General features: G+C 41.5%; 1 protein-coding gene across 1 annotated transcript in view; it reads right to left on the bottom strand.

Moving 5' to 3' along the window:
• LOC138108981 (melanopsin-like) overlaps positions 1-13,649 on the bottom strand; it is a 36,436-nt gene extending 22,787 nt beyond the window's left edge. Inside the window, exons 1-2 of the mRNA XM_069012094.1 lie at positions 13,627-13,649; positions 12,171-12,290 (exon numbers count right to left, since the gene is read on the bottom strand). Of these exons, the coding sequence (XP_068868195.1) occupies positions 12,171-12,263 (93 nt within the window). The 5' untranslated portion in view covers positions 12,264-12,290; positions 13,627-13,649. The remainder of the gene's footprint in view (positions 1-12,170; positions 12,291-13,626) is intronic.
• Positions 13,650-15,605: the final 1,956 nt, after the last annotated feature.

Raw genomic sequence — 15,605 nt, 5'->3', positions numbered from 1 at the left:
TTGTACTATGGGGAAGGTCCTGCCTTTTAGACTTAGTAAAGCACAGATTTTGTATCCATCTCACGTCACCACTAACTATTAGAATACACTGTGTAGTTATACTTGGACTTTATACTTCAGTCTGATCACTTCTATTTTATTAACTGCAAACTCAGACCCCTTGAGAATGCAACTTAAAAAACTTAAAAAATCAAAAGCCATGTTGGGAGAAGCTCCCCTTCTGCTGTTTCACACTGCTATGGTGATGTACAGCTGACCTGGATTCAACACACCGATCTCAATTGTATTTATGGGTGCTCAGTATCATCACAGCCATGTACTGTATAGTGAAAAGCCTGTTCTGTATAAGCCTCAGTCTTGCTCCTTCTCTTTAAAGATGTGATTTAATATAATGATAATGAAGGAAGGCATTATATTTTATTCAACGAATATATTGAATATTTAATGGGTGAATCAAGTTTTCAAGTGCTCACGTGAGATGAGTTCACCTCTCCATTTTTCCCTCAGACTGGCTTTGCCTCCCTTCATACTTTGGTCTTGGGACAGAATCCTGAGCACTCTGCTGAAGACACATCCATTTCCTGAATGAACATTTCAAAAGCACCATCCAGAATTGTTTAAGTCAAAACTCCAAATGGAAATAAGCAGCCCACGGAGATGCCAGTAATTGCAGCAGGGCCAGCTTCTGGCGTACTTGCCGACCCTGCGCTCGCTCTGTTTGACTCCTTCTGAATTAATGCTACAATCATTTGCATTTTGACTCCATGAGCTGTTGGAGGACCTGACAACTCACATAAATTATGATGTGGCCTTACCCTTATATATGAAGCGACTACAACATCAAAATATATAAGCCCCTATGTGGCTGCTGGGAGGGCTTTCCTGGCAGGGTAGCTAACAGATCCACAGGCAAATGGAGGGTAAACAATTAACAGTTGTCCCTCAGCTATCTGGCAAAGGAAGCAGGCACCAGATATAAAAATAAATTTGGCCTATTTCTCCCAAAATAAAGATGGAAAACTTGAAATAGATGAGGAAAGTCATTCTAGGAAAGCTTTTGCAATTTGATTTTTAGCGATAAAATGATGGCTAAATAATTAGAGCCATCTGTTTCTGCTTTTCAGATGGTAAGATGAATAAGGAAGACAAAATTAATTAATTAATGCAGAAGACAAACAATTGTCGTTTAAAAAGGAGGGCAAGGGCAGGTCCCCTTCAATAGGTAGGGGTAGAAACTGATGGACTGAAATGGTTGTATGACTGGCATAAGGTGGATATAAGATTATCCAAAGCTTTATTCACCCTCTGGTTTTGCTCATGGGTGCAAGCTGATCTTGTGGAAATGATTTACACTGAAATGAGCTTAAGGAAGGGCTTGCTTACATGAGGGATTAATGTGCACTAACAAGGGAATAAATTAGCAACATAGCAGCCTCCCCATGTTGAACTGCTCCATGGATTCACAACACAGAAGTCTGATTTGCTGTACAAAAAACTTGTCTATACTGTTACACCTGAAAATTTTACAGAAAAATACTAAACAATACTTAGGTATGTTAGATGAGATGGGAGAAATGTGAGTGTGGCAGCTAGCAGATAGCACTTGCCAACTTCCTTATAATTTCACTGATAGTCTGTATAATCCAGGTAATTTCAGTATGAAACATTGTCTGGTTTGAAATTACAACAAAATTTGTGGCTTAATGAAATATCTTGTATGTAGGAACTCTTGAAGCAGCAAACAGAAGGTCGTTGCTGTGTAGAGACTATAACAGAACTCGTGATCCTCAGATATTTTACAAAACAACAACAACAAATAATAATAAACTAATAAACAACAAATAATAGCCAAAACAACAACTTTGCTTGTTCTGGCTGACAGTACTGTGTTCCAACACCATGCAGAAAGGTCAGATTAATCCGGCCCTCAGAAAGGCAAGTCAAACTGTGATCATCCACATATGGGAAAGTTGCTTTCCTTATCAGCCTCTGGGTGACAGTCCTCTTCCACACTCGTTCCAGTCAGTTCACATGCCAAAGCCAGGAGCATTCAAACACACATTTACAGTGTGTATTTAACCAAAATGAAAACTGCTTTAGCAAATGGACTTCAATGCATGGGACTTCAATGCAGTCCATCCAAAAGCGACCAAGAAGAACAGGAACTGCCTGTGTATAACAGGACAAGTAGCAAAGTCAGGCATCTGCTCCAGACCAAGCCAAGTGTTCATCCAGACAGTTGTCATAAAATTTTGGGGAAACCTCGAGGATTTCTTCCTACAATGAGGTACATATCTAGTTGATTCCATTCCAGCAATTTGCTTCTGGGCTTCTGGCCATTTGAAAAAAAGCACTGTATTTCAGGACTCATTTGTATCCTTAAGACCTCGTGTTTAGCACAGCCTCTGCTTTGATGAGGTGCTTTCTTTCAGGCCCTTAATATCTTCTTACAAGCAGTCTAGTGATGCATGGCTGGGGATGGCAGAAAAAAACCTCAAACACCCCCCCAAAAAAAATCCAAAGAGAAAACCGTCAAAACCTTATCGAGTTCTCAATAAAATAATGAATCAGCTAGATACTTAAAGTAAGCATACTCAGATTTTTACATATCTGAACTAATGAATCAGTATAAGCAATGGGTATTAATAATTCAGATGTTTTCTATATTAATGATATTATATTAAAATGATTCTCCTGAGAGTAACATAGCAATCAGTTGCAAACTATGAAACTGAAAAGAATTTAAGTTGTAATATCTATCTGCCAGTTACAGAGATCTCTAAGAGCATATTTTCGTCTCTCTGGAGACTGACTAAAAGAACATTAAAATGCAAAGTCTTTTCTGGAAAGCACAGAAACATTGCTTTCTATGTACATCTTCAGCTACACTGCTGAAATCGGTGACAAAAGATATATTTTTTTTCAGAGCACAAAAGAAAAAAAAAGAAAAATCCAACCCCAAATATCAGCCCAGCTGAAAAACAAGCCATTTTATGTTCCAGCTTGAGTGCTCTCTGCATGGCTTGGGAAGGGATTAGCAAACGTGAGGGATTACCCAATGTTCTACAAGTTTTTCTATGGAGTGTGCATGCACAGCCCAGCTTTCTTTTTCGTGAGGAAGAACTGGCAAATAACTAGCACATTCAGTTTCCCTTCCTGAATCCATGCCACCAGAATCAAACCTTGAGGCAATGGACTTCAGTTTCAAGACCTGAAAATTTTAAACCAAGGTACCAAAGACATGTTTCCTGAGAACATTTCTCTTCCAGTATTAGTGTACTTGTATAATCCACACAAGTAACATTAACAAGGTCTTCACAACATTTTCATCTACAGAAATTTTACGTTCTATTTAAATGTATCCACTTCTAGTCTGAGACCTAAAGGAACCAAATTCTACCATGACTTATGAATTTTTGAAAAACAAGCAAACAGAAACCCACTACCAGAAGCTGCTAACACTCAATTGAGTTGAGGGCTCAGTCCATCTTTTCCCTATCACATCTCACAGGTGCGCATGCCAGCGCAGACAGTTCCTTAATGTGACCCCTGAGACACTCACCATATTGTCCCCTTGGCCATAAATGACACCAGAATTATCTGATGCTGTGTCCAAATGCACCTCAAATCACAACCCAAGCTGTACACGCTCAGGCAGGCAGCACACTGAACAAATCTAATCAATGCTGACACTGCATTAAAATTAGCTGTACTATCACAGTTCAGTGCATATTTGTTTGGCCATGAGGGAACAGATGACTGCTGGCACAGTGCAACAACAAAGCAGTAGGCAGAAATCTCAGGATATATATATATATTTGAGGGCCTTGGAGCATGTTAGTTAGAAACATGGGTGGTCAAAACATGATATGCTTATTAAGTCCTTCAAAGTAAGATATTTAAGCAGTCTTCAGGGAGAAATTACAGCAAATATTTATTTTAATCCTATTATGCAGCATATTCTCATAGGTTATTTTACTCCCCCTGAACATCCTACTGCTAACTGGAGTTCTTTAATAATCTCACAAAGTTCACCTAAAGAAAGAAATCGAATTGTTCTATGTTTGCCACTCGATGGTGAGAGTGTTTTGAACTCACTTGGCTCTGTAACCTTTGGGGATAACATGGCCTCTTCACCTGAGCTGCTCTCCCTTCTCTGCCTCCTTTGAGCTCCTGTGGCTCATCCTGATCTCTTTTACTCACCCCAGGCTATCACACGATGGCTGTTCCCATTTCATCCGCCACAGATACCTCATACCAGCCTGCCCACCACACACCAAAAGCCATTTCATCATCTGCCACTGTTGGCTGATGACAAGGCAGTGCCACAGCATCCATGGCCTGCCTGGACCAAGCCCTCTCCCACTCCATCAGCCCCAGCAGCACAAGCTCATTTCCGGGGTGAGGCTCACGCTTCACTGGATTCAATGGAAGTACATGGAGAAATGCCTGCCTGTCCACAGCTGTTGGCAACTGTCTTGGGCTGACTGTATGATACTGTATTCCCTATCGTCTGCTCTGTGCCCAGACATGAATCCTGTGCCTCTCTGTACCTTTAAGATAGAGCGGGGAGAGCCGCTGGAATTCCTTCGGCGCAGTGTTCAGAACACAGAGGAGCTCACTGGCTTCTCCTGCCCCGCTGCTGCGCTTCTGCAGCAGGGAAGAGAGTTACATTCCTTTTGCTTTTTAGCTGGTTTCTTGTTCGTTAGCTAAAGCACTGTGCCCTGGGACTTTGGCGACTTCTTCTTCTCTTCTGGACTGTTCAGCAACACCAGAACGTCATCTGGGAGACCCTACACACCAGGCCAGAGGAGCCCACACTAAACCCCAGCTGTGGACAGGAGAGAGCCCCTCCCACAAGGGACTCTGAAATCTACCCAGGTTCTCTCCACAGCAAGAGGTTTCATTATTTAGCATTATTCATTTTTTTCCCATGCCTGCGTGCACTTTACTTTGTTAACTAGATAGTTTATTTTTTTCACTTTCCTCTGAGGAAAATTCTTTCTGACCCTGGTGGGGGAGGGATGGCTGTAACCTGCCTTCTATCAGAGGATGTTCATTTCAGACATTCCTCCAAATTTGTCTCAAACTGGGACAGCAACACACTGAAATTCTGATCCCTGCCAGTGGTTTCTGAGCTCTGCTCTGAGGTTTCAAAGAGCTTGAACATATACTCTGGCTTCTGGACAGCTGAACTTTTATATTTTAATTTTAAAAAATAATTTCTTCCTTATTATTGATAGCTGAAAGCACATCCTTCACCAGCCACCTCTGGCCTCATGTACCTTGTCTAGATGTTAGGAGTCTTTTCATTCCACCATTCAGCTTCTTGGGGAGACTGACTCAACTGCTGCTGGAAGATCTGCACATGGAAACTGCTCTGAGAAGAGTGCCCTGCAGTTTAAATAGATCTCATGAAAACATGTGCTTGTTTTTAAGGACTGTGGAAAAAAATCCCATCAGCTGACATTAGCTGACAAAGGCTGATTACAAAATGAAAACACATCCCAGTAAATCTGCTAAGGCAAGATCTTAATAACTTTTACTAATCCTGTATAGTGTTTCTAATGCTACTTTTTAAAATACACATAGCTAATACCTTTCACCAATGTGGTCATTTGGTTCCTGCTGAGTTCACTGCTCTAGACTTATTCTGTCACCTATGAAGAACTGTGGTGAATGATGAAGGAAGTACAAATAAGAATAGCAGAATTACACTTCTTTAACTACATTACAGTGAAGCTTTTTTACAATTTTTACTAGCTAGGCACAAAGAGCTACAGATTTCCCTCTCTACTTTTCACTATTTGTAAAAAACCACTTCTTCTGCAGGAAATATTCTTAGCTGAAGGCCTGAAACCAGAGACTTTCTTCATCAACTAGGGTAATTTCCATATTTCAACAAGAAATTTTGGTTATGGGTGACAGGGCAGAGGGCAACCCAACTTCTTGATGCCATTTGCATCATTCCATCGTACATTTGGGAACATAAAAACTGCTAAAAGCTGTCAGATTAGAGGTCCACCATCTCCAGTGTCTCACACCCGACAGAATCTGGCAACAGATGCTTTTAAGAGGAAGAACACAGGGAATACAGCCAGTGAACACTCTCAATCTGCTAACTTCAAGCACATTTGTGATATTAGTATAAACACCATAGGATCCCGTTTCTGTTTAGATCAAAGAATTGTCTGATCACTCTAAGATGAGGATTATTCCATGTTATATCTGCTTGTTTCTGTTTAATGTTCCTCTATGCATGGAAGGCAGGGTATGCAGAAGGCAGAGACAGACACTTCACAGAGGTGAACAAGAAATTAACACAAAGAATGTCAAATAATGCCAGCAATAAAACCTCCAAAACACACAGTTAATAAACAAGGGTTTAAGCCATAAATGAAATTAAATATATTTCAGTTACTTGAGGACAGGTGGTCTGTCTCAGTAAACTGAAAATCTTCCTACCTACCTTCTGTTACTTTCACAGGAAACTGGGGGCATCAAGAGCCAAGTGAACCTAAATGCTGTCTTACACCCAGAGACTTTAGATAATTTCAATTGATAATCCCTGCAGAGACCACAATTCTTGCATAGGAAGGCTGCAGCTAAGTGCTCTACTTCATTTGCAACTTTTTTTTCCTACTGTGGCTTTAAATCCAGCATGAAAAGAATGATTTCCAGACTCTTAGGCATTTCACACCTATTGATTGCACGGGTGGCAAAACACCACTCTTCTCCTGTGGTGCTGAAAATACTCCCTGGTGTTTATCTGCACTGTTAGGTGCCTAAGCATAATGAAAATCTGGCTTTGAAGTATTTTATGACTACTTTTAGAGAATCTAACTGGCCCACTGATGCAATGTTAAGTCCAATGGCCTAATGCAATGAGCACAACTACCCCTAACTCTCTAAAAAAAGAGTAAACCAAGCTCTCATCCAGGAAGGAGATCACTGTTTTTCTAGTCCCATGGAGGATGAAGAACATACAAATTTCTTGTGGATTTAGCATTGCTAAAGGAAGAGAAACGAACGTCAAAGAAACAAGTGAAACCGGCAGCTCCATTTACAACTAGAAATCTATGGCAGCACTGAGGGCATTTCAAAGATTGAAGCAACACTTGCAAATTAATAAGAAATTGCAATATGAGCATCATTAGAGAGAAATTACAACCATCAAAAGACCTCTAGATTTCTAAAGCACTAAACTAATGAAGCATGAATTGACACAGTGGAAATACGTGTGTATAGTGTAAGTAAAGTCTGTATCTCTCAGAAAATTATCTCATGGCAATGCTCCTCCAGGGGAGAAGAAACAATATCTTACACAAAAGAAAGTGCCTTTGGTTTGGAGAAGCATCAAGACAACTTTCCATTGCACTATGTAACCTACTGAAAATAGGGATGATGCAGTTATTTAAATGTGATCTCTTGTTTTAATTCTACAGAGCATTTTTCAAGACTGTGAAAGACAACAAAAATTTTGGCACATCTATATTAGGAAACACCATCTTCCTCTCACCCTCATGATAATCTCTGGATATGGGGTGGATTTGAAGTGTCTCCTACATTACGTCTGCAACATCACCTTGGAATCAGGATGAACTACCAGAACAGAAAATCTCAGCACAAGGCAGCTCCCTTTTCTGAATTAAGAAGAAAGGTTCCATTTTACAGAAAAGAGCCTTTATGTTTAAAAGCATATTAAAAAAAACAGCAAAGTAATATGCACCAGAGAATCTCAAAAAACAAGCACAAGTCTAAAGAAGTACTGTGTCTGTCTCAAGTCATGTCCGTACTAGATCTGAGTGCACACTGGACCTTCCTCTGTCCACCCAGCTCTGGACAAGCATTGCAATAAAGAGCATCTCTCAATGGCAAAACAGATGAAGGAACAATTTGCTCCCAACAGCTGTGAGGGTAAGAGAGATATCCATTTGAGTTTTCTCCCTGAGTAAAAGCCCACGGAACCCAAATAGTTACTATTAGTTTCAAAGTTGCATTGAACTTTAGGAAAAGTTTATTGCTCTTACTTTTGTTGTATCAAACACTGTGCTAATGACAGAGTGCAAAGCAATTTGACAGCCATGATTCTGAATACAAAATAATTCTGTTACAAATGGGTTATTAAATTGTTTTGAAGCATTACACAGGACACCATCAGACTGCTGCCTCCTGTGCTGTGGAGGAGGGATGGCAAACACAGCAGATCTTTCAGCCCTCCAGCATTTGAGCCACGCTGCCTTGCCTCACCAGCTGCTTGAGGAGTAAGTGACTGGCACTTACCTACAGCAGTGCCCTGGAGCTTTCCAAAGAGCCAGCATTGATCCACTAAGAGTCTCCCTGGTGCTCCTGAAGTACCTTCATTTTCTATCACTCAGCTTTGCTGCAGTGGTCTCTGCAGCACCATGGAGGGAGGGACCTCTTACGACAGCAACTACATGGTCACAACAACACTGCATGTTTCTATGCCATGCTGACCCTTTCCCAATCATGGTAAAGTCAACTACATCATTCGAGTATTTGCACAAGTTTCAGTACAGAAATTGTAGTAAAAGATATCAGGTATATAAGAAAGTATGCATATTTTTCTTTCTTAGCAAAAGGCAGGTAATTTATGGAACACTAAAGTTACTGGCTGCAGAAAGTTCGATGAAAGTAATTTGCCTTTTTTATAATTAAAACTCAAACAAATTTCCTTCTCACTTGAGACCTAGTCCTTTTTCAGGCATTGCTAACTTTGCAAAGCTCAAGCCAAGTGTGCTTCTTCCTGTTGCTTTAGTAGGTCTAGATTAGCTGGACCTTTTTAAAAGTTGCCCATTTCATCATGCAGGCAGCAAGGGCCTGGTTTCACCTAGTCAGTCATTTCACTGGCAGCACAGCTGTGCTGATGGCAATCAGTCCAGAGGGATCAGCAAGAATCAGAACAGTCCATCTCCCCATTTCTTGGGCTTTCTGCTTAGGATACATTTCAGCTTTGCAAATGCTGTCAAACAAAGCTGCTGCTAGCATTCCCTGGGCTGCTCTCAGCAGGATCAGCTGGTAACTCCCAGCTCAGACCTCACTGCAACAGGCTGGCCCAGGCACACAGGGTGATCCATCGACACAGCAGACCAAGCCTGCATCCTTGAACCATGCCCTGTGTTCTGCATGTGCCACATCACATTCAGCTACTGACCACCATCTGCACTGGGCATTTCTGACTGCTGAGTTATCTACCTGCTAAGCATGCTCTCAAGTCCCAGTGCCTACCAAAGCTGCATGTGAATTTTGAACAACACCTTTTTAATTCAACATTTCCTGGCGTGGCTCTCTGCATCACAGAATTTATGAAGAGGGTCTAACGGCATGCAAGCAATTTATGCAAGTCAGCCTGGTGCTTCCTCTCAGCTGCATTATGAGTAGCTACTTAAATTCCCTGTCACCTATATACTAAGATTTCCTACTTTTCAGAGCTCAGAGAGCTTGACTTGTATTCCAGCTGCTATGTCTTGCAACTCCATGCTTCTATTAAGTTTGCATAACTTTGAAAAACTCGTGGGTACATTGACACCAAAGGCTGAATCACCTCATGCAGTAACACTGCTTTGTCACACCCTGGGGCTTAAGGAGTGTGACCAGCCTCACTCAACCACCTGCAACAATATGCAGACACACATCTCTGCTCTGGGTCCAGTTTGTGCACTGAATTCTACTTCCCATCTGCTTAGCCTGGGACTGCTGGACTAAGCAGACCATCTTCAGCATCCACCCTCTCTCACCAGGCTGGCACCTCAGGGCGTTGGAAACAGGACATCCTAGGGGGAGATAATCTGCAGCCTCTGAAGGCAGCCAAACAAAGTCAACTAAATTTCAATTTTAGATCCCTTGATCAGCTTACTTATTTGCATATACACGTTTTCACACAGCTAAGTTTGTGGCAAGAGAAAGCAATACAGGATGTGAACTAGTTGAAAATTTGGTGACAGGGAACAAAACTTGGATTTCCTCAGAAACTTTAGAGAAAATTTAACAGCAAAAATAATGCAAAGGGTCACTGCGGTAAAGATGTGATTAAAAAGACAAACTGAAATTTAAGACTTTTAGCAGTGCCAGAACACAATATGGGTAAATAATTTGGAGTTATGAGTTACGTGCTCAAATTCCTTTTCACTTGCTGCTTATTCATTACTTGAAAGGACTCTATAAAAAGCTTGCCCCAACGTTTTGTCTCACTTATTCCAGGACAATGACCTGTTGCAATGAAACAATAGCTGCAGTTTCCCTCCTAAGCTGCAGTTTCTCCCACAGCATTCCCATAACCTTTTCTCTTCCACTCTTCAGACTAGAATCTTCTTGGTAGACTTCTTTGGATGACAGGGCTGGGCTGCCTAATAAAACTAATTCTAGACAAGTTATCAAAGATTCAGCAGTAAAGCTTCTGTCCTAAAATCTTTACAAAATATTGTAATGGTTTAAGGTCAGGGTATACAGGGACGAAGATATATGAGGACAGAGGTACAAAAATTTTTTATATTTAGCTTGCTGATCTATCTCAGTCTTCTGCCTCAAATCATCATGACTAATTTGTAATGCACAAGAAAATCCTCTTTTCATTATGAATGTGTTCAAATAATCCTAGCTTAATGCATAAACTATTGACAAGCCTTTCTACAGCACTCCATTTAGGTCACTTTACATTATATTAATCAGCTCCACAAAAAATAACAGTTCTGAAATCTGCTTTAGGACTTCGTTTTTATTTCCTTTCTCATAAAAATGTTCTTGCTATTAGGGAGCAGATCACAATAAGGTTTAATCAATCAGATCTTGATGATGCAACAAATACCATCATAAGCAACCTCCTGCTACATCATCCCCTTCCATAACTGGTTTTCCCATCAGCCAAAACTCCAAATCAATCGTAAAAATCTAAACAAAACAGCACAAAGAAAATGCATGTCCCTTTGAGTAGAGCTGGATCAGATACACACACACAGAGAGAAAACAAGTACCAAAATTCACATTAAAACAACTTCAGTGAGATTTTCTTTTTCCTTCTAAAGAAGAAGCAATTCATTTAAATTATTCCTGAGAAAACAAAGCAGAAGAGAAATGCTCCCTTTCCTCCTCCCTGCCCAGCTCCCACTTCCCAAGCCTTCCTCCTGGCACGTACTTTTTGGGCTGAGCCGAAAGCATTTCTCTTCCCTCTGCACATCTGCTCCATGCAGGGCTGCCGAGCTGCGACTCATCCTGAGGAGCGCTGGAAATCCCAGGCTTTAAAAAGCCGCTCGCAAGCCCCTCCTGGGCTGCCAGGCTGCCAGCTCCGACAGCGATCGAAGCACAGCATAGCCCCCAGCAAGCCACATGGCCCGTCAGTCACCCTCACTGGCCACACCACCACTGCTTCACGTGCAAATAAATGACTTGAAACAAACAAATAAACAAACCCCATCCACACCCAAATACCTCACAATTTAAAAAGAATACCTATATATATATATGCACACACATATATATATATATACACACACATATATATATACACATATATATATTTATAAAGGATGGACACCCAGAGGAGCTCGTTTCCAGGGCAGCCCAGCTGGCTGTCTCTGCCCAGCCCATCCTGGCAGCATCCCGAGCCCCTGAAGAGAGTGGTTACCTGAGGCTGTGCCTGCTGCCCTGCAGTCCCGAGCGGACAGCCTGGGATGGAGGGTGCTGCCTGGGATTTCTCTTGTGGCAACCCGTGCCCCTGGCCTCTTATGCTTTTGCTGCAAGGAGCCTGGCTCTGCCTTCCCTGGAACCCCCCTTTAGGTGGCTGGAAACAGCAGCTGGGCACCCCCCGACTCCCCCAGCCTCTCCTGGCTGGCCAAACCCGGCTCCAGCTTTCCCTCTGCACACCCTGTGCTCCATCCCCACGGCTCATGAAGTCCCTTGGCCTGGTTAGGGTGGCTCTGCCCTGCTGCACAAGTGACCAGGCACATGCTAAGCCATGGCTGGGTTTCTTGCAGGGCTGCCAAGGAACAGGGTATATATAGAACAGAGCCACTTCCCAGCAACTCAACCTGCAGTTACCAAAATGTCATTTGCAGAATACGGCTTAATATTCAAGCATCTCCTGTCACAGAGGCGCTTGAATAGCCACAGAAAATTTAGTGAGCAGCAGTGAGTGTGTCTCAGGAATTTCTTACCTCACAGCAACTTGTTGGTGTCATGGTTGTAAAGCTGAGCATTTCAGAGGCACTGGAACATGATGAAAAGAGCAGGGATCTGATGGCAGGCATGTCCTTTGAGAGCCTCTCTCTTGCACTCTGGCCAGAAAGACATCAGGAAAGTACTTAGATTTCTATCCCTGTATAATTTTTTTAAGTGTATTAATATTTTCCATAAACTTGGTTTCAATGTTTGCCTTTTAAAAGTTGTGAATGGAAACCATGCCTAAGAATGCATTTTGCCTGGAGAAGAAAAGGTTCCAAGTAGTAGAGAGAGGAGTAGGAATTACAATTTAAATATAATTCAAAGAACTTACATGCCCCCTCCATCTAGGGCATGACAGTGGTCACAGCTCCTCAGAAGAATCTTAAAACTATTTCTGCCCATAGATTAATACTTTTAACTGATGATTTTAAAGATAGTAGAAATTGAACTACAGATATAAAACTTACAAGAATGGTGAACATACACCACATGGATGATCTGCAAATGCTGGAGAATACTGCTGAGCTTCCTAGACTGGAAGCCTAGATTTCAAAACAAAGTTTACTTTGGTATTTAACAGCCCAAATGCATGATGAATATGTTAAAATATAATGGTCAGCCAGAACAGAAAAAAAATACCTACTCAGTGAAAACACAATATGCTGTTATGCCTTGTATTATAAAAACATGCACTGTCATACATAACAATTTAGACATTGGTACTGTTGGTCATTATTGCTTCATCCTTGGCTTTCATTCCTTGCTGAGCTGCCTTATTTCCATTCAATCATTTGACCTGACAGGTTCTGCTTCCCTCCTCTGAAGATGCCCAGTTGTTAGCTGCTGTCTTTCACTGTCAGTTGCAGCTTGGCATCTTGGTGCTTTACTTTCTAGGCCCACCTGTTGACCTGGTCTCTATGATCTGCTGGTTGTAGATCTGTTCGGGAGTGAACTCCAGTTCTTTCCATTACTTTATATGCTCCAAGTTCAAATCCACCAAATGACACATACATTAGATATTGCTACAGTTACAGAGTTATTTTTTTGGTTACAACTTTTCCATAACTATTGCCTTTCAGAGGAAAATCTATACACAATATTGGAGCTACTATATACATTAGTGATAATTTCAGAACCTGTTGATTTATAATTTGTTGGCTAATAATGTTTCTTATCTCCAGTGTGGTTTAAATTTTCTGTAAGGCAAGAGAGATCAAATGAGAAATTATCAGCCCTCTAACATCCACACAAGGGTTCCCTTTTTTCCTTTCCTTACAGAAGTAGGTAAAATGCTGGAAATGCTGCCCTCTGAAACCTGAGACCTGACAAACTGCTCAGATGTTCTTTCTGAGGAACTGCTTTCTTTGCTCATGTTGTTCATTCCCATGTCCTCAAGTTGGAGAGGAAACTTCTCTGAGAACAAGCCACTACATATAATACTTCACATACCTAGATCAAAATGAACCCAATCTTCTGTGAGATTTTCTGATCAAAGCTAAGAACTGGATGCCAAGGGAAAGTTAAGTGCCAACTAAAGCAAATTTCTTCACACTTCAGATTTGTTTAGACTCACAGGGTCTTGACTGACAATTTAAGTTGGCTCCACGAATGACAGTGTTTAGGTACAACTAAACCTCCAGACAGAGGATTACTGAATTCCTGTCTCACACATCTCTCTTCCCTGCTCTAACACCAAGATTAGCTCTTCATTAGGCCTTTCTATTTCAGCTGTTTGTAATTAATCCTAGGACATGGGAAAATACAGTAAATCCATCAAGTCAGTACAACCAGACAGTGTTTGGACTCACTGAGCTTTATGAACTGCACTTGCACACTTAATCTCACAGTGTGTTCAAATAAAAGCACTGAAAGCACTGAAAATCAATGCATAAAAATTAGTCACAGAAAACAGGTTGCTCAGATAAGTGAAGAAACAGGTAAGGGAAATAATTGCCTAAAAAAAAGGTCAGATAAAATGCCTGAGACACAGTCAAGATACAAGCACTAAGTGGTAGCAGTTCCATGTGTAGATTTAAAGAAACCAACCAAACATTGAAAAAAATGCAGGAAAGAAGTATATGTGGTTGTTTGGGTTTTTTTTAGGAAAATAGCATAGAGTGATTTAGGATGAATAATAGCACTCTACATTTCTATGACACCTTTCATCCCAAAGGTTCCCAAAGCAGTTGGCAAATTTAACAAATTGAAGTACGTTATCCTCCATACACTGGAATCATTTTATCTGTCACTAAAGGCATCCCTGCTGGAGCAAAAAGCAGTATATGTTTAACAGGTTAGGTCTATTGTGACAAACACCACATCTAAGCAAAGCTACAGGGAGAGGATAATTGTCAACAGCTGGAACTAGTGTTGAATCCTGGATTAAGCAGTTGTTAGGAGAAGGCTGCTAGTATTTCTCCTGTTACCACTGGTGAGGATGACTTTGTCACAGATCTTGAAGAGCTGCCATACCCAGGGCAGGCTTTCTCCTGACCCAGCTCCTCAGGGCACCCGCCTCAGCATGAGGTGCCTTCACATGCCACAGTTCCCCTCCTTGCAACACTTGAGTGTTATATTCACCAGACAGAGCGAGAGCAGAGATTGACTGTGAACATCCAGGCACGAAAACAAACCCAGTGGTCAATCAAGAGGCACTGCACACTGAGAAATGTGGAATCATAGAATAGTTTGGGTTTGAGGGGACCTTTAGAGGTCATTTAGTTCAACCCCTGTGCAATTAGTAGGAACATCGTCAGCTAGATCAGAGCCCCTTGAATGTTTCCAGGTCCTTCATCACCTCTCTGGGCAGCCTGTTCCAGTGCTTTACCAACCCTCATTGCAAAAGAGTTTTTTCTTGTATGTAATCTAAACCAACCACCTTTTAATTGATTTCAACCGTCAGCTTTTATCTGAGCCTTCACCAAGGTCATCTTTCTTTCATTGCAGCCATACTTGTGGCAACACAGCAAGTGTCAAAGGTGTTTCACACACAACAGACTGTTCACATATGCTGCTTCCTAAGGCACATGGGTCTGGCAACAGCCTAACCAGCTCCTTGGAAATCTCTGAGCACAGAGATTAGCAAAGCAGGCTGAATTCAGTTACACACTACTATCTATAATGGCAAAGGGCGGAGAATTGCACTGAAAAGCTCTTCCAGGCTACAGATTCAGTGGGATGGGAGGTTCACACTCCCTTTGTCCCACAGTCACATCAGGGATCTCAATCCTCTCTATGTCCAATAATGTCCATACACTTGCAGCTACTGATGCTATGATCACTGAAGAGTAAGAAGCAAGATGAGTACATCATGATTATTGAAAAACCCTGTAAACAAAACCACAAAAACTGGAAGAAAGGAGAAAATTCAATGAAAGCTAAACACATGGCCACTGAACTGGTACATTCCAGCTTTAAAAAGAAGCAAC

The sequence above is a fragment of the Aphelocoma coerulescens genome, chromosome 4, assembly GCF_041296385.1.
Source record: "Aphelocoma coerulescens isolate FSJ_1873_10779 chromosome 4, UR_Acoe_1.0, whole genome shotgun sequence".
Lineage (NCBI taxonomy): Eukaryota > Metazoa > Chordata > Aves > Passeriformes > Corvidae > Aphelocoma > Aphelocoma coerulescens.
Note: the sequence above shows the minus strand (reverse complement) of the source record. Positions and strands in the feature narration are given on the sequence as shown.